The 23,910-nt window shown below is 34.6% G+C and overlaps 2 protein-coding genes across 8 annotated transcripts; one reads left to right on the top strand and one right to left on the bottom strand.

The window, feature by feature from the left end:
• The first annotated feature begins 4,277 nt into the window (after positions 1–4,277).
• On the top strand, positions 4,278–15,266 carry LOC25498221 (FHA domain-containing protein FHA2). Its single transcript, XM_024771158.2, has 3 exons — positions 4,278–5,036; positions 12,620–12,777; positions 14,661–15,266. Exons 1-3 carry the CDS (start codon positions 4,382–4,384, stop codon positions 14,868–14,870), a joined length of 1,023 nt encoding a protein of 340 aa, XP_024626926.1. The 5' UTR covers positions 4,278–4,381; the 3' UTR covers positions 14,871–15,266.
• A 3,017-nt stretch (positions 15,267–18,283) lies between these two features.
• LOC25498220 (ethylene-responsive transcription factor-like protein At4g13040) lies at positions 18,284–23,437 on the bottom strand. Of its 7 annotated transcripts, none has more exons than XM_039828311.1 (7): positions 23,007–23,437; positions 21,597–21,737; positions 21,360–21,511; positions 19,997–20,081; positions 19,364–19,544; positions 18,805–18,926; positions 18,284–18,661 (listed from the first exon to the last, which is right to left on the bottom strand). In XM_039828311.1, the coding sequence occupies exons 2-7, from the start codon at positions 21,637–21,639 to the stop codon at positions 18,546–18,548; spliced, it is 699 nt and encodes a 232-aa protein (XP_039684245.1). In that variant the 5' UTR covers positions 21,640–21,737; positions 23,007–23,437; the 3' UTR covers positions 18,284–18,545. The 7 variants fall into 7 exon arrangements, with proteins under 7 accessions (XP_039684245.1, XP_039684244.1, XP_039684247.1 ...); XM_039828310.1 differs by having other exon boundaries at positions 23,057–23,437; XM_039828313.1 differs by having other exon boundaries at positions 19,364–19,541; positions 20,057–20,081; positions 23,057–23,436.
• Positions 23,438–23,910: the final 473 nt, after the last annotated feature.

Genomic DNA, 23,910 nt, shown 5'->3' with positions numbered 1-23,910 from the left:
AAATTCACATAGTGATGGTGATCAAACTACAAGAATAATTTCAATAACCCATACACATGGTCAATTTGTGTGAGTAATACACATGGAAAAGCCGTGGGTAACATAAAATGAAAAACATTTAACATTTATTAGGGGTGGCAAAAAACGACCAACCAACCGGACCGACTCGTCTAGCACATTGTTTTTAGCGGCTTTAGTTGAAGTTTTAACCTTGTTTCTTTCTGTTGGTCCGCCTCGTTTAGCTCGTTGAAAAAGCGTATCGAGACAGAGATGGGATGGGCCGGTCCGCTAACTTGTTAGCTTGTTATTTTTTTTTATTCGACGTGTTAGACAAAATTTAATTGGGAGCGACACAATAACTCAAATTTGTCTCATAAGTTTACAACAAATTTTTTTGGTGCTGATTTTATTTTTTTAAATAATAACATGTTTTTTTTTTTTTTATAAAAACAAAATTGTCAAAAAAATACAATAAAATTATCAGTTTTTGTTTTGACGAGTCGGTCCGTCAAATTGACTTGGCTCATGTCGTCTCGTCCATTTGGTTGATGAGATCTACATGATCCATTCCGATGAATGAATTTGAGTGCAAGAGTTGGATAAATCCTGTTTTGATTTCCATTTGCTGCTGGTTGTTTCAGGCTTGACTAATTGACTGAACCTCCTTAAACTATTGTTTTTCATCTCTAGTGTTGGTCTTTCTTCGTCATTGGTCATATATGTTGTTGATTGTTGAATAGATTTTCTTCTTTTTCTTGCTTGGTGTATGTTTTTCCTTCTGGTCCTTTCGATCTCGGGATCACAAAGTAGATGACCCTCAAGTGTTTTGCCTCGGATAAAAAGCAATCTAACAACTATATCAATAATTAGTAGCCAAGTGTGTTATAGAAGTTGTAAACAAATAGAAATTAAAAGTAAAACAAAGAAAAATATTCACAGGTTATGACTTGTTCGTTGGGTGAACTAGCTTCACCTAGCGAATGAAGTAGGTCAGAGGAAAAAAATATACAGATTTAGAAAAACTGTAAACAAGACAAATCAATCTAATTTTATGCAGTCTTCGACAACGACGCCATTTGATAAAGAAGATTTTACCTATCCTCGCACATTAGTAAGTATTTTGCTGTTTTTATAAAATAAAATAAACACTATTGAACAACTTAGATCACGCTTAGTTCGATTTCGCTCGAATTCACAAAAATTCTAAACAAAGTCTTATAAAAGCTTTTAGATAATGTGTTCAAAGGTAAGATATTTCAAGATAGAGAAAGTTTTGATGGAATTAGGTTTCGATATCTATTCCATCGTATGTTTTCTCTTAATTGATCATATACTAATTTTATGCTTCAAACATAACTTCACATATCCCTCAACATACGTCCTCATTGATTGCCAATGCCTTTCTCTCTATGCTCTCTATATTATGTGAGTTGCAATAATAAAATCTAAAAAAGGAGTTGATTCAGCATAAAGGTTATTTTTTCTTTGTAATTTTGGCCATAGACATTTGATTTGTACCCATGATAAGCTCCATAACTGATAATAGTTTGAAACCTGAAGAGTTATCACCTAGTTTATCTATGTTAGGAGGTGGATGTGCATCTTTAGGGCAAGCTCTATCAAGATTAGTAATTGTTAACACACATATGCCACTTTCCTTTTTTTTTTTTACAAGTACAACTTTGGAGATCCAAGTTTTGTACTTGGCCTCAGAAATCTATAAGATGTATTTTACAACTTCTTTTGCAGCCTCTGCTTTCTCTGGAGGTTGCTTCCTACGATGTTAAGCTACAATGCTAGCACTAGGATTCATTGTCAACTGGTGACAAGTACCTTTGGTATCTATTTCAGGCATATTGTTAGTGCTCCAAGCGAACATATCGATATTTTCCTTTAGACACACAATTAACTATGCTCGAACAAGCTCTTGGAGTTCTTTCTCGATCTTCATGTTCTTGGAAGGTTCTTCTCCCAATGGAACCAGCTCAAAGTCACCATCTGGAATAGGCCTCAAGATATATTTGTTCAATGGACCCTTTTTTTTTTGCTCTTTCGGGTCCATTTTGTATAACCTATAATCAAGCTCCACTATGTTAACATCAGAGGTGCTCTCAAATGCTTTTTTATTTTTCTATACCCTTTGAAAGGGTTTTAGGCATGAAGACATTGCTCTGGTTTTGTTGGTTGCCAGGAAGCAGTTCCTCGCAACCTCAATGTCTCCATGCAAAGTTCCTACCACATCATCTTTGGTGTGATACTTAACCTTCAAGTGCACTACTAAAAATACAACTACTAGTTCAACCATAGATGGTCTCCCGATGATACAGTTGTATAGGGACTTGCAGTCCATGACCATAAATTGAACTTTCACAGTTCTCATGGAATATCCTTCTCTGAAGGTCACAAGTAGCTTGACATATCCCCATGGTTTGGTTGACGAGCCATTGGAACCTTGTAGGTCTGATCCGACATATAAGACAAGATTATCCTCAATTAGCTAGAGTGGCTTAACGAGTATAGAGTGCATGATGTCGCACGAGGTTCCTTGGTCGACAAGGACCCTGAGAACATCAAAATTGCCTATGTAGGCTTGCAGGAGCAGTGGATTCGCTGAATTTGCGAATCCTCATGGGATCTCATCGTCATAGAATGTCAGGAGTGAGGTGACACCATTTTGGGTTATGCTATTCAATTTTTTCGATTTTTTTTTACTGTATTCAAGTTTGTAGTCTCTAATATTTTATCTTAGATTTTTAGTGATGTCTCATATTCCTAAGATAGTTTTAGATTGCATTTCGTCCCTCTAAGTTTAGGACTTATTCTCACCTTGCATAAACTTATTTCGCATGCATAAAACTTTTTCTAAACTCATGTTTTGAACCTACTTTGAGGTAGAAATCATATTTTACAAAGTGTAGAATCTTAGTGTGTTTTTAAACTATTTTTATGCACTTTTACACTTGTGAATCGATTCAAATGTCACAAAGGACAACGTGAATCGAATTAGTTCAAATATAGAGTTTTAAGGCACTTTTGAATCGACTCAACACGTAGGAGACAATGTGAATTGATTCAATCTTCACATATATATGATCATTTAATCGGTTCAATCTTCAAATGATGCCCATAACACATTTTAGTCCCTTAATCAATTCACACTTTCGTTGAATCGATTCAAACCATGTATTTTCCTTAAAAACCAACTTTCTTTTGTTCTAAAACGATCGACCTATACATATTAAGGGTTAATAGGTCTTTACCCCCTGTAATATAGGTCATTTTTGGTTTTCCCTCATGTAAAATTTTTATTTTGATTCACCTCTATAAAATATTTTTATTTTGATTTACCCCCCTAATAGGCCAAACAAAAACCAATTTTTTTTTTTTTCAAGAAATTTTCGTTTTTGTTTGGCCTATTAGGGGGGTAAATTAAAACAAAAAAATTTTACAGGGGCTGAATCAAAATAAAAATTTTACAGGAAAAAACCAGAAATGACCTATATTAGAGGGAGGTAAAGACCTATTAACCCAAATATTAATTCCCCTAATTATTTCCAACAACAAGATTCATTCATTACTTTTCTCTATACTACGAGTCTCTCAGAATCCATAAGAAACACTTTCTTCATATTTCTCTGTGAGAATTCGCGTATAGGATTAGAGGGACAATTATAGGTTGTGTAATGATTTGAATATTTCTAGAATTGAAGTGGTGTTAATTAGTATAAATTGTTAGTGTGCTACTATTTTACATCTACTCTAATTATATGTTATCTCATCAATTGAACTAATGTATTTTCATACTCCCTCTTAACATTTTTTCTTTTTCTCAAAATAATTGTTACTTTACAATACCAATGCAACATTTATTATTTTTTCCAATATTATACCCTTATTTATTAATTTTCATCCAACTTAACTACTCCACTAACTACAATTAATAAAAGTATTTTAGTCAATGCCACTAATTTGATCATTGAAATCAACACAATTAATCATTTTTTTAATAATCGTGCACAAGCATTAAACGACTAACATTGCAAGACGAATTGAGTATTCATTAATTGACATGAAAAAACATTATTGGATGCATTTGTAAGATAATTGTACTAGCATACTATTTAAAGAGTTATGCTAACAAATATCTTCCGACACTCTTTAAGAATTTAAAAGGGGAAATTATTTAAGAATCTTGTGTAAAAAAAAAAAATTCCTTTTTGAAGTTTGAATGATATAATTCCACAATTTTCAATAAAAAGCTTTTCCCTTCCTTATCACAAGTTGGTCCAAACAATTAATTTATTAAATTGGGGAACTCTTAATGTGACCAAAGAAACAGTGATTCAATTACACAAACAAACCCCTTTCTCTGCAATTCACGATGGGAACACCGACCACCGGCGCCGGCGGCGACGTGGAAGCCGGATTCGCGAAACTCCAAGGCGAAGATTTCGAATACTACATGCAAACCTACAGCATAATCCTCGGCCGCAACTCCAAGAAATCCACCGTCGACGTCGACCTATCAAGTCTCGGCGGAGGAATGAACATCTCCCGTCATCATGCTCGTATCTTCTACGACTTTGCTCGTCGTCGTTTCGCTCTGGAAGTTTTGGGAAAAAACGGTTGTTTAGTTGAAGGTGTTCTTCATTTACCTGGTAACGCTCCTGTCAAGCTTGATTCTCAGGATCTTCTTCAGATCGGTGATAAGGAGTTTTACTTTCTGCTTCCTGTGAGGAGTATTCTTGGTGGGGCCGGTGCTCGGCGTAATGTTGCTACTCCTGCTGCTGTTGCTCCTTCTGCTGCTGTGCCGCATTATAGTTATGGACATCTGCCTGCTGGGGCTGGTGCTGGTGCCGGTGCCGGTGCGATGGTGAAGAAAGGGAGGAGGGAGTATTATGAGGAGGAGTATGAGATGGATGATGATGTTGATGTTGGTGGGGGGAGTAGTGGGAAGAAGGTGAGTAGAAGGGAGGGTTATGATGGTTATGGGTATGGTGGTTCTGGAGGCAAGGCTTCAATGCCGGGACCAATTGGTTAGTTTCTGTTGAGAATTTGAATTTGAATTTATATTGCTGTGATTGTTTTGTGATTTAGACGGTGTTTGAATAAATTTCGCAGCAGATACTTGATTGGATTTGAAGGGATTTTATAGTAATTATGATATGATATGATTGACTTTGCAATGTTGTTGTTGGTGAATATGTTATTGTGGTTTTTGTTTATCAGCTTGTGCTCCTTTGTGGATGTTGGTTGTTATTCGATTGGCTTAATGATGTTACAATTTCGTTGTTTTTGAATTTCATTGCGAACAGGGTGTTTGTTTGTGTGTCCTGTTATCTAGTGAGGGTGTGATGTTGAGGTTTTGTATGTTCAACTTGTAGTTTACAGTCTTGGCTGCTAGGGTTTTTAAATTTCAGTTTGGGGTTTTTTGGTTTGCTTGAATGTTGTCTTTGTTAGCGTTTTTAATGTTGTGTTTTGTTTTAGGAGGATGATTGGTTTTGTTACGTTACACGGTTTTTATATCACGAAATGGTTACTGTATCTGGTTGTGCCTGTATTTGTTACTGTTTGTAGCGGCTTTTATATTGGGTCGTGATATTTCTTGGAGGTTATATATAATTGAACATTGCATTCTTCTCCATGGGGGGAGGGGTTATGATCATGAAGAGTCCGTGTGATTGTCACGATTCATGATTTTAAAGGTTCCGTGTGATGATGGATCGACCAATGTCTTAGGGCTCTATTGTCTAGACTCTAAAACCAGGTTTTTTATGAAAGTATAGAACTGTCTAGAGCAAGGTCTTATGTACACTCAGTATAATTCTTTATTATTTTTTCTAGAGATCATAGTTACCTATTACTGAGATGCCTGGCATTTTTTAGTACTCTTAGGCCTATACTGTCGGTCGATGTACTAGAGATTAGCTGATGATAAATAAATATGACCTCATATAGCCTAATCGCAGGATGATCTAAGATGGCTAGCTCAAGTTGCCTTCTAGTTGGATATTTAGTTTTTATACATGTCATATTCAAAGTTTATACTATCACATGTACATTTAATTTCCCTTCTGTCTATTTCTTGTTATGGGGCACAAGACATGCCCGTCTTCCAGTGATACGAGGATATTGTTATATTTCAATGAAGGTTTTAATATTGTTTGTGTCACACTCGATTTTATGGAGAAATATAATTGTGGTCAAATATAGAAAATGCGGCTGAAGACATTTACTTCAAAGCTTGACTTGAATGGTATTAACATAGCATACTTTTGTCTATAACAGGCACCATAGTTCAAAATAGTTGTACCTATAAGCCACTTCGAGAAGATATGCTGTAGGAATGTGCAATTTTGTATTCTGCAAGTATGAACATTCTTGAATCCAGCTCAGAACTTGTTTTGCTGGCCCTATGATAGGTAGGATTGCACGTTAGAACATAAATTTAGTAGGGTCATAAATCCACCAATCCTAGATGCTGTGCCAAATCCAACACTTACCAGGCCAAAACCTCGGGAAAACCCACCAAAATTAACCCATTGGATGTTCTAGTGGGAGAGTAAATTAACCCCAGAATAAATCATCGCCCGAGGCTGTTGTCAAATATGAGAAGCTGCGGTTGGAAATCGGGAATTCGGTTTTGTGACTCCCGACTACATGTCTGGACTTGGAGCCTTGACTCGGGTGCTGGGAGAACTTGGTCTTGCCGTGATTCCTTCCGAGGAAATTAACCCCAGAACAAATCAATGCCCAAGGCTGATGCCAACTATTAGGTGCTGCGATTGGTAATCTGGACTTTGATTTTGTGAGTACCGACTACATGTCTGGACTTGGAGCTTTGACTTGAGCGCTGGGAGAACTTGGTCTTGCCGTAATTTCCTCTGTTTTTGAGTTCCCTCTGTTTATGCACATTGAGTTTCCTTCCTCTATTTTTTGGTGTTTTGCAGGCTTGGCTTTTCTTTAGTAGTGGAAAAGGGAAGTGTGAGGATATGATTTGACAATATTTCGAAATAAGAGAAACTTTGTAAAACTCTCATTTCTCAATTGTCATTTTTGTCCAATTACCATCATTTAAGTTATCACATACTTGCAGCACTTAGATTTACTACAGTTAGATTAGATGGTCCCACGAATATGATGGTACACCTTTCTACACAAAATATCTTCCTTCTCCCGTGTTGAAACCATACTCAACCCTTCCCCCTTCCCTCCACCGAGTTAGCACTCGGTTGGCTTGCAATCTCACCAGAAATAAGATAAGGATGGCAGATGAAGGTGATCCTTCCCACAAATTTCTTCACAACACCAAATGAGGTCGTCCTATGGTCATACCTAGTCGGACATAGGCGCTAAATGGCCAGAATCTGGGGGTGAAGGCATTGACTTTGTGTTGCTGTTATCCAATTGTGAAACTGTTCTATTATTCTAGTAGAGGAGGTTGAGGAAAACTTCCTGGTTGGTACGACCAAGCACATTTTGAGACATGTGATGAAGTGGTGGCCCATAAAGGAAAGAGAGAACTTCTTATAGGTTAATTGACAACAGAAAGAACACAAGGAAAAAAAAAATGGAGTAAGAAAGAAGGGGGTGTTGATGCTAATCGTAGAAAGGGAAAACCTCTATAGCATGAAGGAAGAGAGTAGAAGAAGGTTATAATAGGTTTGGAATTTCTATTTCTGTTTTTCCATACCCATCGTGAGAGGAATAATGGGAAAGAAGTTTGTGAAGGAAATGTGATCCAATGGCGGGCGACGCCTATCATATTGGAATTACCCCCACACACACACAAATATATAAGTAGTTGTACATGTATGTATATGTTAACACTGTGTCAAAATTGGCATACTTAAACTTCCTATAAATTTTTGTAGAGTGCAAACTTAACCAAGATAACCTTTAATTAAGATCAATGTTGTCGATTGCGGATCACGGGTAATAGTGGTTTGTTCAAATTCCGCCACGCAACACGGCTTTAGCACGCTATAGCCGATATACTTCACAATATTTTGTTCTAAATAAGATACCGCAGAACAAATAGCGATTTGTTTGAATTTTGGTATGCAATAATAGCGCTCTAGCCATTATTTAACAACATTGCATAAAAGTTCTCATTATGTAGACCAAACAATTCAAAAACTGTTTGGTTCTTCTTCAAGCCATGTTATGTTAATGTATAATATTCCATTTAAAAGATACTCTCTCCGAACTAAATTATAAGCAAAACTACCTACCTACACACAAATTGAGGATGTTAGTTATGTTTGTTTAATTTTCTGTAATTCATACAAAAAGTAAAAGAATTGGATCCTCTAAAGTGAGTAAAGTGTAAATTGAGAAAATCAAGGGTTGTTATTTTAACAAACTCATGATTTGTTATGATGTACCTACAATGTCTACTTTTGGTTCGCTAATTAACGGTTGATATTACACACTTAACCGTCTAAATTGAATTGTTCACTTTAGAGGAGCCAGATCCAAAAGTAAAATACTTCCATAATCTACCCTTTTTTTTGAACAAGTCCATAATCTACCCTTGATGGTATATATTGTAAAGGGTCTTCGCATTTCACTCGAATGAATGAAGGGTATTTTTAGAGTAATGATGTTAAATGAGGAATTGATTTTATTCCCATTATAACCTACTACTATGTTGTCAGTAGCGGTATCTAATGTCGTGATTGCGGTGGGGCGGCGCGGAATAATGCATGGTCGTCCTCAAACGCGGTGATGCGGCTGTTGTGGCCGCAATTGTGTCCCGAAATGAGAAGCATAACGGGCTTGGAGTTCCGCTACAGTTCCGACCATGATCAAGCATTTTCCGGCCAGCATCTTCACATGATGAGAAGAAGTGAAAAATGCAGGGCCGCTACAGTTCTACTACGGCATCTTGCAGCAGCAAGAGAGAAGAGGCTGCTCTTTTAGGAGAAGAGGACCTTTCGACTTTAGGGTTTAGAGAATAAGACATCAGTTTTAGGGCTTGGGTTTCACATAACAAGTCTTTAATAAACCCAACCATGGGCTATGTATTTTCCTAAAGCCTAAAAACTATTTCTGTTAGCGATAAGTGTGAAGCTGAAAACTGAAAACTCAATAATGGGCCAAACATTTGGCCTGCCCCCTTTCTCTTTCAATTTACCACTGTCCAAAAGAAAATTGTGAAATTAAAATAAAAAGCAAAATTAAGCTCCCGCATACGCAGGGTCCGGGAAGGGATCCCACAATTTGGTGTATTGTACGCAGCCTTACCCTGTTTTTTACGCAAGTGGCTATTTTCAGGACTTGAACCCACGACCTTTCAGTCACATGACAACAACTTTACCGTTGCACCAAGGCTCCCCCTATACAGTACGTATATATAGTATTAAATATTTAATGAATAATTTGAAGTAATTTAATCGTGGTTATCCCACAATCCGCATCCTACTTTTGAGGTCGACTGCTCCGCGATCTAGAATTGATTACATAGATTATTACTAAAAATCATTGAAGGTGCAAATATGCTAATTTCACTCCTGGTGTCAAGACTCGCGTTTGTTCGTATCTAAATGACATGTGATAATCTCACATTTTAAGTGTCTGCATCACGTGTCCAATTCCAGGTCGGATCTATGAGTATCATTTCTGTGGTGTGAACGAGTATCACATTTTGTTTTGCTTATATTTGAGTCTAGAGGGAGCAAATAACTACTAATGTTGAATATGATAGAATGAATGTGTAATCTGAATTTTTATATACAATATCATCAAATTAATATAATGTGATTCAGCAGTTGAATCGATTGAACCCACATTAAAAAAAAGGGCAGCCCGGTGCACTAAAGCTCCCACATATGTAGGTCCGGGAAGGGGTCCCACCATTTGGTGTATTGTACGCAGCCTTACCCTCTTTTTACACAAGCGGCTGTATCCAAGACTTGAACCCGTGACCTTTCAGTCACGTGACAACAACTTTACCGTTGCGCCAATGCTCCCCCCTTTTCGATTGAACTCACATTATAACAAAAAAAAATCATTGAAGATTTAAATATGCCAATTTTGACACCTGGTGTCAAGACTCTGTTCGTTTCTATATTACATGTGATAATCTCACATTTTAAGTGTCTACATCATCTGCCTGATTATAGGTGGCATCTATGAGTGTTACAACTGTAGTGAATATAAGTTAGTTTTTTTTTTTTTTTTTTTTCATTCTGGAGTTACTACTTTTGTAGCTGATTTACCAAACAGCTCTATTTTGTGGCTATGTGCTTAACAGACCATAAATACTTCAATTTAAAGCACTAGCAGTTCCTTGTTGATTTTAATGGTGTTGCTGTCAAAAGTGTCTTAGAGTTGCCAGTTGCACCTGATTGATACGGAAACTGCAATGTGGGGGATTTTGTGTTACATCTCCGGTTGTACCCTAAATTAGGGTAATTTCAACCATTAGGATGAGCCCTCCTTGCCCCCATTTCCTGAGTTGTTGAGCAATCTTGCTTTGTTATTTTCACAATTTTGCCCCACTTTTTCTTAGTTATAGCTGCGCATATTGCTTTGTTATATTGATGCTTTGTTTTGCATTGTAGTTTTATTCAAGTACATCTATTGATAAGATTTTCTTGTTTTTGTGCATTAAAATTTCATGTCTTTTTTATACTTATTAATTCGCTCTCCTGGATGTTGCAAGTCATCATGCATAATTACCACATGATTTGGGTAATACTGGTATAGAATGAAGTCAACTGAAAAATGGCAGATTGGTATACTTTACTTGGTTAAATTAAATTTCCATTTTCTTACCCACTTTTTTTCCTAGCAATTACTCCATTTTTTACTCTTAAACTATTTGTTGTGCACCTGAGTATTGTTTCCTTGCATGTGATGAATTTTCTGATTTTCTTATTGCTAACATATTTTGTCGTGTAAAATCAAATGTATTTACATTGAATTTATTTGTCGTGTAAAATCAAATGTATTTACATTGAATTTACTTTTCAAATTTGTCTATTGGATAGTCGAGAGAAGACGTACATGAAAAGGTAGAGATGAGGAGACAAGCTTTGGTAGCACATGCTTTGCATTTGAGGAGAAGTAAGATGAAATATATTTAGTGTAAGTTTAGCAAAAGGCACAGTAATTATCGGTTTAGAGTTGAGAATTGGATTTGGAGACCATACCATGTTGCAAATCACATCGACTAAGTATCTTTTGGTCAATTATATGAAATGACTGTGAAAAGAGGGAGATGTTTGTAAACTTTAGGTTTCAAGTAGGGTGGATGACATTGAAAGGCGCTTTTGGTGTTATTTGTGATAGAAAGGTACCATTGATGCTTAAGAGAAATTTTTACCGCCCAGCTATAAGATATGCAATGTTATTCAAGATCGAATATTATGCTATTATAAAGAGCTGACCAGAATATAAGCTGAATGTTGTTGAGACATGAATGCTACAATGGATGAATGGACATATAAGACTAGATAAGATTAGGAATGAAATCATTTCAGAGGGAAAGTCATAGCACCTATTGTGGAAAAGATGGTAAATTCTTGCCTCTAGTAGTTTTTCATGCGTGGAAAATTCCTGGCAAAGCTCGAATAAGATGGAGGATAGTCCAATAATTAGAGGTAGAGGAAGACTTGGGACACCTCTAGGTCATTGAGGAAACTTTATACGTTTCTCTCTGTGAATGACTATATTGATAGGAACATTATTATTTGGTTCATGTAGCTAACCTCATATAACAGGAAAAGGCTTGCATTCTTATGCTATTACTATTTTTGACTTATAGTTAAGTATAGGTTAATGCAGTAAAGTTTTAACTTAAGTTAAACTATGATAAAATTAGAAAAAATGTTGAATTTTTAATTATACTATAATGTAACAGCATGAGCTTGAAGGACATGCGGGGAGACTGTTGTTTGATCCTTGTGGAGAGACCAATCTCATACTCTAACCACGTGTAGGTAAAAATAGATTGCAAAATTACTGCGCCATTTTGAAACTTAAATAGTGATTGAGGCTTGTGTCCTGATTGGCTTTTTTTAATATGGATTTAGTCATATGATTTTTTATCCTATTGAATGCTATGATGAATATAAAATAAAGAACCTATACTGAAAATGGTATGTAGTATCCAAAATTGAATTATAAAGACATGGAAGCCTTTTTTTATACCAGACTTCATGCTTGTTAGAGTTCTCTTTTTCCTCAGAGTTCACGAGCTGCCCACTATTTATTTTTCCTGTTTTGCACACTTCTTTGATGACCTTCATTTATTATGTTCTTGACTTTTAATTCTATGTATATATCTATAATTAGGTTATTTTCTTCTTGTTTAATTTAATGGGTTTTCATGAACTTAAGCCTTTATATTGTAATCTGTTAAATTGTAACTTTAGCTTAAGTTGTGACTTGTGACTTTTGACACGAAAATTTCTTATGCATTTTAAATTTGATGGGTGATTAAATTTAAGTGTGCTTTAGATGTTATTTTTATATACATATGCAAGTTTGCATTTTATGACCTTTCAATCTGTATTATGATCAAACTATCTACATGTTTCTTTCTCCAGTTCTAGGTTGGATCTTGGCTTTAAGTATAACAACCTTAATTGACATGGTTTCTTACCTGCAGATAAGAAGGCAGAAGGAAGATCCCGTGTAGATCGTGATGCTGATAATCTTCAGCTTCAACAACTGGAAGAGAAGGACGTAGTATCATCCGTAGCTAATGTCCTCTCTGACCTTTGTGGTCCTGGAGAGTGGATGCCTATGGAGAAACTTCATGCTGTGGTTAGTTATGATCTTTATTTGTTTAAGTTACTACTTGTTACAACATTTCCTTTTGTGATTTTATAAACATGAATGAGTAGCAGAAAGGAAATTTTTCTCGTACAGTTGTAAGACCGGCAATGTTGTATGGGACAGAGTGTTGGTCAGTAAAGAACCAACACTAGTAAATTAATCGTAGTGGAGATGAGGATGTTACGTGTGATATGTGGTAATACTAGACATGATAGAGTTAGAAATGACAATATTAGAGAGAGTTGGGGTAGCACCTATTGTAGAAAAGATGGTAGAAACTTGGCTTAGGTGGTTTGAGCATGTAGAGAGAAGACCTGTAGATTTGTAGTAAGAAGAGTAGATCAGATGGAGTGTAGTCAAATCACTAGAGGCAGAGAAACTATTTAGAAGCATCTAGAGATTAATGAGTTGGATAGGGATATGATATATGATAGAACATTATGGCGGTGTTTGATTCATGTAACCGACGCCACTTGGTGGGATATGGCTTAGTTGTTGTTGTTAAATAGCGGAACTTTTCTTTTATCCATTTTAGTTGCTGTACGAGAATTCTACATGAAAGGTATCACCTACATTTTTAGAATCCAATAGTTCCTTAATCAACTTCTACTCTTGGGTAGTCTTTGGGATTTATCCAAAACTGGGAATGTTTTAATCTATATTAAATTCAATTGATTTGATATAGAAATCAAATTTTGTGTTTGTAATTATTAAAAGATGGAGGTTGAGTTGATTTACGGTTTCATTTCCATTTTTGGAACACATTAAAAATGAATTCAATTAATTTTATGTAAGTAATTTACTTTATTACCCATACTTGGAATAGTTAAATGACTTGATTAATAAGGGACCAATAACTAAAATAATTGACTGCAAACATTATCATAGGGTATGTTTGGATGGAGGGTTTTTGGAGGGGAGGGCTTACTTTTCAATTTTAAATTACAGACTCTTTAAAATGTTTTGAAAAATAAATTAATTGTGATTGAAGTACTATATGATCATTTATCATGTTCTTTCAATTTTTTAAAAATATCAAATATATTTGAAAATATAGACTTTGCCCTCCGAAGCCCTCCCCTCCAAAACCCCCCTCCCAAACAGACCCTTAAAGTCTGATTCCCTTAGCATACAGAAATGTTGTTTTTCATAGTCATAACCAGACATCTGGTTATGTAATTAAGAGTCCTAGGATTGGGTTACCTGTACTGATTAGTCATAGCTCATAACATGACAACCTTCAGATCACAATTTTCATGCAAGAATGGGTCATATTGAAGCATTCGTAACTATTGTTCATCTGCTAGTATGATATGATGCTTTTTCATTTACACTTTTGCAATTTATACAACCCGCCCACGTTGGTGAGAACTATGCATGAAATGAACGGTGTCATTTTATCTATTCCTTTATAAGCATCGACAAGGTGCCTTGATAACATTACAACAAATGAAAAGTGGAAATGTTGAAAATAGTGGAGGGAGTGATTTCTGTATTATAGTAAATATTGAAACTTAAAATATCTACTACTTGTTGCTCTGTGAAGAAGGTACACTGGAATAACTCAAATTACCATATGATGTATAGTTTAAAATCATTATGATGCATCTCAAATACATTTGGCAAGATACACGGACCTATTTTTTAAGGATAAAACTTAGGTACAGGCTTATATGTATTGTTTTTACTGTTTTGCACTTAAGTTTCTTCCAAACCTGATAACTGCCCTTCACACTTCTTATTAACCACTTTTTGCACTTTTTGCAACTATTATTGTTGATGCATGGCGAAAATCAGTATTCTTCTCATGTCATTCTTTTGTAGTATTGTCCTTTGTTTAATCTCTGAATGTTGTTTTTTTTTTTTGTTAGTTGCTGGATAAGTATAGCGGTGTTTGGCACCACGGTAGAGTAAGGAGGTATCTCACATCAGAGGAATGGTCTTGTCCAGAATCCAAAGGGAAGCCTTGGTATGGCTTACTTATGCTACTAAGGAAATACCCGGAACATTTTGTCATCAACACAAGGTCCAAGGGACGTGTCACCCTGGAGTTTGTTTCTCTTGTCTCACTTCTCTCGTGAACTTGGTGCTATCTTCTAAAAGTAATGATAACTTCGGTAGTCTGTGAATTTTACAGAATTATGGTATCTGGTGGTCAAACATCAGATCTGTATAAATTTGCACCTTGCTTTTTTTTTTCGTTAGGTAAAGACTTGGTTACTTTTTGCAAATGTTCGGAGAAAATACATCCATTTTGGGCAATTGGTAAGATTTCTGAGAGCAAAAGAAACGATAATGTGTTATTGATAGACTAAAAACCTGATTGAATCAATTGCTGTGATGGGGAGTCCATAACTTGTTTGATGAGTAACCTGTTCAATGCGTACAATTGGAAGTAGTTAACTGGTGATAAATTAGCCGAAACATTACAAAATTGGCTAAATGATGAAATCAATGGCACATTAGGTTGAATTAAATTGCTTGTCAAAAATCACATAAAAGAAATGTTGGTAAAATAAAATTGTATCAAATTCAACCAATGTTATTGATGTATGTTATTGATGTTTGATGGTTTAAGTGGTAAGGAATTCAATTCTGCAGGGGTTTCTTTTCAAATTTTATTAATGCAAAAAATAGTTATCAACATAGTAGTTTTGTCCAGGTAAGTTGATTCACTTCAATTTCTTGGATTTAATGTGATTCTTAGATACTAAATTTTTTAGATTCAAACTATTCCATAGATTACAATAAAAGGTATCTTAGGATGAGAGTTTTTTCCTTGCCCTACATGTTTCTTTTATGGAATGACTCTTCGTAACTTTTCTTATCATTGGGAAAATCAGTTGACTATGTTCGAATGGGGATTTTAGGAGAGAAATAGTAAAAGAAGAAGATTTATGATTAGCTTTTGTTTTTCTCCTGTTTAGGAGTTATGAATTATGAGTTCCTCTAAATTGTTACTCTTTCGTAATTTGTTTTGAAGTCCCGATTCTTTGTATCAGTTTATTTGGATTTTAACATCGGGTATAGCGCAAGTAGTTGATGTGTGAGGTGTGCGAGTATCGTAATCATCAAAATACCGAGTTTGATTCATAATGAAAAAAGGTCTATTTTGAAGATAATATTTGCTTTGCATCTAGATGCAAATAATTATTTTTAGCCTCAGCTGTATAATTAATCAATAGAAAATATAAGGAAAGATTGTTAACTATAAATAACGATACTGATTAATGTGCCAAGTATTCATTCAATTGTAATAATAATTATAATAAAGAAGTGAAGATGCAAAGTAGTTCAGGAAGCAAGTATTTTAATACGGAATTCTAGGGTAGGACATTTCATTGAGAGTGAATCAATCTATGCTTTTGTTTTGATTAAAAAAAAACTAGCATGAATAGATGATGTCTCAATTCAAGATAGAGAAGAAGACATTATATTAAAAAAAAAAACATTCACAAAGGATCAATATATGCTATTTATGCAATTTTATTTTACTATTATCAACATTGTAGTTTTAAAAAAAATAAAATAATACAATAACTAGCTAGAAAAATAAAAGTCCTCTCCATTATGGAATGTAGCTTGAGCTTCTACAATCTTTGAAGCCAACATGGTTAACAAAGTAGTAGACCCCATTGAAACAAGAACTTTGTTTATTAGTTGCAAAAGGACAAAGCATTGAAGTGTATATGCATCCAAGCCACAAAGCTCGTGCACACAATAAGTTCTACCTATATCTTACCTATTATTGGATCTGAACCAATGAGTATGAAAGCAATACTCTAACCACTTAGTTAAGTAGGTCATTTATCATCTTTGTCTCATTTCATTCATATTTTGCTTCCAACCAACCTAGTCAAACTGTGAAGCCTGTTGTAAGTCAGAATTAACCACCACCAACTATATATGTGATACATAAAAAACTTTGGTATGACATGTATTATCAACTCAAAGTAAAAGCAAAATGATTAACACTCATTTGCAAAGAAGCATCTTGGAAAAATGTCAATTATGATAGCTAACAATGGACACACTCTCTAACACGTATTTTTTAACATACTTTTATATTTCTTTAAAAAAAATACTTTTTTATTAGCTAAAATTTATATAGATCCCGCGAAATAATGTGGATCACATATAAATTTGATGGAATCATGTTAAAACATGTGTTGTTAGTATTTATGGCTTGGATTATTTATGGTGTTAAGTTTAACTAGAAATTGTAGGAGATCGAGTAGAAGACTCCTCTTGTTCAATTAGAAATGTGAGCTCAACAAAATATCCACTTGTACACCTAAATTTTATCATTGACTCAAACCATTAATAATTGAGTGTCCTAATGTCACTCTTTAAACACTTTAGATAATAAATTTTTATATAAACTTTGTATTTTGTTTTTCTTTTTTGGTAGAAAGACGAAATGGCAAAGCCATTATAAACTCACACACACAAGTGGAGGTACCGGGGTTCGAACCCCGGTCATGGCATCCGGCCTAACAATTTCGGCATTTTTCTAGTTGAGCCAGGACTTCTGAATTATAAACTTTGTATTTAATACATCGAAAATTAAAGTATTAGATTTTTTTTCATTGCATAGTTTTTTAATTAAGAATCTTTAAATTGCTATCAATCAACGGTTCGAAAGCCAAGGAAAGAAAGTGGAAAATTAGGGTTGTGACTGGACACCACATCGGTGAGGATTGCGCTATGCCACCTGTCCTTACCTGGGTGGGAGTACTGCAAAGCTAACGGTAGGTCAGACAGATCAGAGATCATCTTTCGGCTGGAACAACCTTTATTATGGGCATGATCAGCTAAAGATCACTGTCATCTCACGAATTGGATTCGAACCAATATCAAAGACTTTACTTTATTAGATCGTGAGTCTATCTGTCGTCCTCCTCATTCTATTCAAGTCCTTTTAGTAACAATCCATTCCCCGAATACCCAAAATGGAGATGCAAAATATTAGTCGACCTTATGTCGGGAGTTACCCTGGTGACACTTGCCAGCAAAATCTATTAATTAATGTGTAAAATTATGACTTGGTGCGACAAATGCCAACTTTATTTAACGCATTGGTTATTAATAGTGGCTGTTATAATAAGAAGTGCAGCTCTTGAAATCGACATTTCATTGACTATTACATGCAGTCAAAAGAGATATATTGACTATTGACATAAAAATATTGACTATTTCATGAATAAAATATCAACTTAATATTTAAAAGTTGATTAATTTTATGTTATGTAATGTAATAATAATAATTTGTGGGTAAAATGAGGGGAAAACACATTGTCATCAATTAAAGTTTACAGTGATACTAAAATATGTTTTGTATGAAAACTCGACACTAAAATATGTTTATCAATTACTTATTGAATCATACAAAAATAAATGTCAATATGTAATCATCATTTAATACTAAACATAGACCCTATGTGCAGGATGAAAAATTGCAATCTAACTGCATAAGAAAACTTTTAGATATCTCTTTAATGTGGCAATGAACAGAAGCATTTTATTTCCATTGCACAGAAGAAAATAAATGTTGCACTAGTTTGGTGAATTTATTAAGGATCTCAGCACCTGAAAGTTGACAATGTCCAACTTGAGATGTACTCTTTAATGTGTTAATAATATGTAATAATTTGCATGTCTTAAAAGATTATCAATGCTATCAAGGTATGTCATAATTAATGGATCTAGCATATAGTATTGGATTACAACTAGATGTGGTTCCTGAATCATAAATTTCATGACATTGATGTTTCCTGATCTGCATCTTCATAAGGAGAGAAACCACTCACTCCTTGCTTGCTTTCCCAATCAAAACTATTAGGCAGTTCTGGGCTAATCATTCTCTTGAGCTCTACAATTTTTTGCACAAAAGAATTAAAGTTTAGTTAAAACAAGTATTCAATTAAATTTGAGACGCCGGTGTTTTATTGTCGGTGTATAATTATTAAACTCTATCGAAGAAAGCATGTGGCATAATTCAAAGAGAAAGATTACTTTTGCGTGTGATTGCTTGTCGAGTCATCGCCAAGAAATCATCCCATTTGAATTTGCGCAGTTCCTGCTTCTCTTCTTCTGGAAGATCGAAATTGGGCTCTCTCCCACACATGAATGCAGCCCTAAAGAAAAAGAGATGTTTTTCATACTAAGTAGGTCATGGTTAACATAATATAGCAAATTAAAAGGATCGCCAACCGTCAATCGTCATGGTTCTGTAACGGAAGGACACATTTCATGTCCCACCAAATTTATACTCTCATTCTTTGAGAAAATCAAACACCGACAAGATATTTTTTTTTTTGTGAGCATTACCAGATTTCTACAGTTTGTAGGAAAATTTTAGTGGTTAATTTGAGGGGAAGTGAAAATTTGTTGGCAGCAGAGATCGAACCCTGAACCTTCGTCTTAGTATCACTTCAGTGTCCCAACTCATACCACTGAGTTCAATCGTCGAGGACAGAAATAGGTAACTTGACATTGAAAGGAATGCATACTCTCACCGTGATTATCAAAACGGAAGCTGTTAGTAATAACATTATAGAAGTCAAGGTAGTACCTGTCATATAAGTGAGCAGCTTCTTCTTGTGATCCAACAGTACCTAAGTGGATCTGTTTCTTGTCAACTTTTATTGCTGCTTGCCACTTCATATTTTTGAAGTATACACCTCTCATGCTGACTTCTTGACTATGTAAATTCTTTCTCCTATGTCGCTTCCTACGTTTGACAGCAGGTCCTGCTAAATGCAATGTAAAGTAGGTTACAGGAAATTAAATTCGTAAATTAAAAAAGCTAACAGAGAATTTGATGGAAAGATGATCAACAAAGAAACTGTTGATGATCAATAGAATATACTTAAATAAGCTTAGTCAGACATTTCCTATGAAATATGAAAAATTTAAATATTTCTACCAATGATATCGACGAAGTTAGGCTCCGCAACAGTTTCAAGATATCTAATTAACATACACACATTAGGGGAAAATAGTGTGATTCTTTCTCAAGTATGAACATTGTGTGTGAAATAAGCTAACAAGTTTAAAATCATTCATATCAAATCAAATCAATTTCAATTACTAATAGTTCCAAACAGATCCTACATCAAAAACTAATTATTTGGATTAGCTTAGTAATTAAAAACTAAGCCAGACATAACACTGCAAATGAGGAAAAACATAGTAAACAACTAACCAACGGTTGATTGAATAAGCAGCTCTTTAGATGAGCTTGAACCAGAAATATTTGATGAACCTGGTTCTTCTTGCACAACAGTGTTCTGGAAAACATAACAAATTCAGTAAGTTCTTGTCTGTGTAAGATATAATTAAATAATAGATTTACACCAAGGGCCTAACTTCATACATTTATCAACCTTGTAAACATTTATTCTGATTCTGATCACATCTGGTCAAAAATTGCTAATTCATCAATCTAGAATTGATTTTGATTCTAGTAGTAAAAGATCGATATATCAATCCCACCTAATGCTGTAAGGCTTCATTGTGGTGGTTGTTGTAAATCAAAGCAATGAGGATGCTGTCATTCTAGTTTTTAAAAGATGGCTGATAAAATATAGCTTTTTTCGCTATTGCTTCATCAATAACAAGGAAAATTTAACTGGTGAGACCTTCCGGTCATGGTTCAATTGGTTTAATCGGTTCAACCGTGGTTGAACCGGGTGAAAAATAAATCAATAAAAAATTTGTAATGTATTGAGCCAGTTGGAGAAGACAAGAAGCAAAATATGCATGATGGCCACTTTTAAACTTCCTCTTCAAAATATTTTTCATCTTCCCTTTTAACTAGCCAAAATCTTAGAGAAAAGAAGAATTATCCAACCATGACGCTATTGAGCATATCCATTCTGAAGAGAGGAGATAGTAAAACATCTACAGATGAATGTTTATGATCATAACAGAACATGTTCAGAAAGCTGTTAGTCTTGTAATTGAATTAGTAACTCTAATTTGCTGAATTTTCTAGTATTGAACATTTTCAAATGAATGGTTTAACGTATTTAGAGTTTCTTCCGTTTCTTCCTAACCTGATATTTCAATTGAATCAGAAGCAATGTCTTAGAATTTCGTTTAGGCCTAACTCAACCCTACAACATCGGCTTCTAAGGTCGGCGATGCATCAGCTTCTAAGGTCGGCGATGCATCCAATGTATAAACTCATTTTCAGGTCATATCTCATCAAGTGAGGGGCTCTTAACACGCCCTCTTGTTCAGGATTGGATATCTAAAGCGTAACTCGAGTAGTCCGATGGATCTTGGATAGACTCTGATACCATCTTAGGTTTTATATTTAGTCTAACTAATCCTTACAAAACCGACTTGTAAGGTGAGGGATGCCTACCAGTTGTAAACTCATTTTTCAGGCCATATGTCATCAAATGTGAGACTCCTAACACAGTCCAATGAAAAAAAAGATAAAATAAAAGTCCTCGTTGAAATGGAAAGTCAAATAAAAGAAGCTTTAAACAGATTTATCAATAGGATTGAAATATGTGAAAGAAAAACTTCAAAAAAAAAATATATATACAATTATTTACTAGTAGTGATCTTAGTCCTACACTGTCTGGGATGCTTGCATCGTCTGAGAGCATAGGCTGTTCACTCTTTGGTTTAGCATGCCACGACAAATTTTCAGAACCAGTTAGATTCTCACAGTATAGAGGAAGAGGATTGACAAAAGAACTGCTTCCTGCAAAGGCAAAAAATCGATTCGAAAATTAACTCAGTCGAGTATTAGATTCAAAAGCATGATGAATAGGTTTACCGACATGTACCTGAGCATAGTCCCAAGAGCCTGCGCCTTCTTAAGCTTACCATTGTTAGTTTCAGTCTTTTTACCGAATCACCAAAGCATGATGATTAATTTTATACCATCCCGTTTTTTTCCTTTAAAGCAGGTGAGCGATTACTTAGACCTATAGGGGAAGAAAAAGTTTCATAATCAGCTCAATTTTGTAAAACCAAACAATGCTGTAAATTCCAAAAGAAAACAATATGCAACCAAACGTGCATTTGAAAGAGCATATTTACAACTTATTTGGGCTTATCTTATGCTAAAAACATTTGTGTTGGTGTTCATGAAAACTTATGAAAACAGCTTATGAGGTATAGCATATCCATAAACTGTTTTTGACTTATTTTAATAAACTCCCAAAGATAACTTCTGAAAATAGCTTTCAACTTATATGAAAAACAGTTGAACTACATTCTCTCTTGGATTAGAAAATCAGTTAATAAATATGCACTTTTGTATGATAACTTATTCAATAAGTTGTTCATCCAAACACACCACAATTAGTAAAGGCAAAATGTATCTTTAGGGTGACATACACACATGACAAGTTATACTACAAAAAGCAATGGTCTTTTCCTAGTTATAGGACCAGAAATAGGTAGAAAATCAACAAAAGTTGACAATAAACAATGAAAACATCAATTAGAAATCAAAAACTAAACCACACATAAAAGATTTAGCTAAAAGTTTTTCCTGCTTTGACTTTTTTGAAGTGCTAACAAAGTTGTCATGTACTTGATGCTTAAAACCACCTTGGCCAAAATCATCCATACACATGTACAGATACAAATGCAGAGAAAAGATGAACATGACACACTTTCAATCACTCTTACCTAGAAATAGACCTTTGTAAACATCATTCAAATCATTAATCCAATTTTATCATAGCAAAAACCATCATTCAAACCCTTTAAAACTAATTTGAAAAGAATGAAAAACAAATCTTTTGAGGAAAACAAAGTTGGTATCCTAGTTTTCTTAATAAAACACCCTAAATACTCAAAACATTGAATGGAAACACCTTTCTTGAAAACAAAATCACAAACATAACCAAAGTCTTTCTACTTTTGGTTAAGTCAACTCCATCAACCTACCACCTTTCTTGGAAAAGGGTAGTAAGAAAGAAGACAAACCCATTTTGACCACACAAATCACAAACCAAAATACACACATACATTCACAACAAAATTCAAAAAACACCCATTAAAGGAAACTATAGAAAGACCAAGACTTTAGCATCAGTCAACTCAAACATTCCGATTCTACAACTCATCAGTGTCATCATATCATATGAAGCACAGACTCGGACACGGACACCGGACACAACATATAAAAAAGGAGACTAAATGAAAGAAAGGACATAAAGAAAAATAGACACAAAAAAACGTACGGAAATGGGAAGAACAAGTCAACAAGCCATTGTTGTTGGTAAAAGGGTACCTGAAAAAGGATAAGGTGACAACAGAAAGAGAAGAGAGAATCCAAGTGAGAAAATCTTAAGGAAAAGAAAGAAGGGGTTTATAGGAATATTGAGGGAAGACAAGGTGGTGAGTGTAGTTGTATGAGATAATGTGTGTGTTGTGGCTCATGCATCTACCACCTTTTGTTTCTGTTTTTGTTTTTGTTTTGTTTTTTATTATTTTCTTTCTCCCTCCTCTTGTATTGTGTGTTATTAATATACTTGTATTGTATATAGAAGAAAATAAGAAAAAGAAGGGTGGTGGAATGGAAGGGTGGTATAATTGAATATTGATGGTTGTTGAGAGAGAGAGAAAGAGAAAGTTATGTAGAGTGAGAAAATGTGAACGTAGCGACTAGTTGAGACTTTTATTATGTGGGTTCAATGTCAATGCTGCCCTTTAAAGAGCCAACACAACATATACTAATGAGGTTGGTTACAACATTAGAGACAATTTGGCTTTACCATATTGCCCCTAGAGCTTCTTGTTTATACCTATTTCTAAAAGATCTTGTTAATGAGTGTATCCTCGAACTTTTTGAGCATTCTAATGGTGTTTTAGATTAGGATTCTAAAGGACAATTTTTGCTTAAAAATTCTAAGTGATTTTAAAAGATTTTGTAAGATTTTAATGACTTTCATGATTTTAAAAGACTCTTAGGATTTACAATTTGGATTTCAATGGATTTACATCATAAGATTTTAAAGGATGTGAAATGATTTTATGAATTTATAAGATTTCAAAAGATTTTATGAATTTTAAGGACTCTTTAAAAAGAAATGAAAACACACTCTCTAATTTATAATATTCTTAATACAAACTCTTATTTATTTA

This window comes from Medicago truncatula, chromosome 7 (genome assembly GCF_003473485.1).
Source record: "Medicago truncatula cultivar Jemalong A17 chromosome 7, MtrunA17r5.0-ANR, whole genome shotgun sequence".
NCBI classification, from domain to species: Eukaryota; Viridiplantae; Streptophyta; class Magnoliopsida; order Fabales; family Fabaceae; genus Medicago; species Medicago truncatula.
Note: the sequence above shows the minus strand (reverse complement) of the source record. Positions and strands in the feature narration are given on the sequence as shown.

Bases quoted from the DNA above. Each gene is read 5' to 3' on its own strand.
- LOC25498221 (XM_024771158.2), top strand. From the start codon at position 4,382: ATGGGAACACCGACCACCGGCGCCGGCGGCGACGTGGAAGCCGGATTC. The intron at 5,037-12,619 runs GTTAGTTTCTGT...TCTTACCTGCAG, and splicing joins TTCAATGCCGGGACCAATTG to ATAAGAAGGCAGAAGGAAGA. The intron at 12,778-14,660 runs GTTAGTTATGAT...TTTTTTTGTTAG, and splicing joins TGGAGAAACTTCATGCTGTG to TTGCTGGATAAGTATAGCGG.
- LOC25498220 (XM_039828311.1), bottom strand. From the start codon at position 21,639: ATGGTAAGCTTAAGAAGGCGCAGGCTCTTGGGACTATGCTCAG. The intron at 21,512-21,596 runs GTACATGTCGGT...TTGCCTTTGCAG, and splicing joins GCTCTTGGGACTATGCTCAG to GAAGCAGTTCTTTTGTCAAT. The intron at 18,927-19,363 runs GTACTACCTTGA...CTTTTTCTTTAG, and splicing joins GCTGCTCACTTATATGACAG to GGCTGCATTCATGTGTGGGA.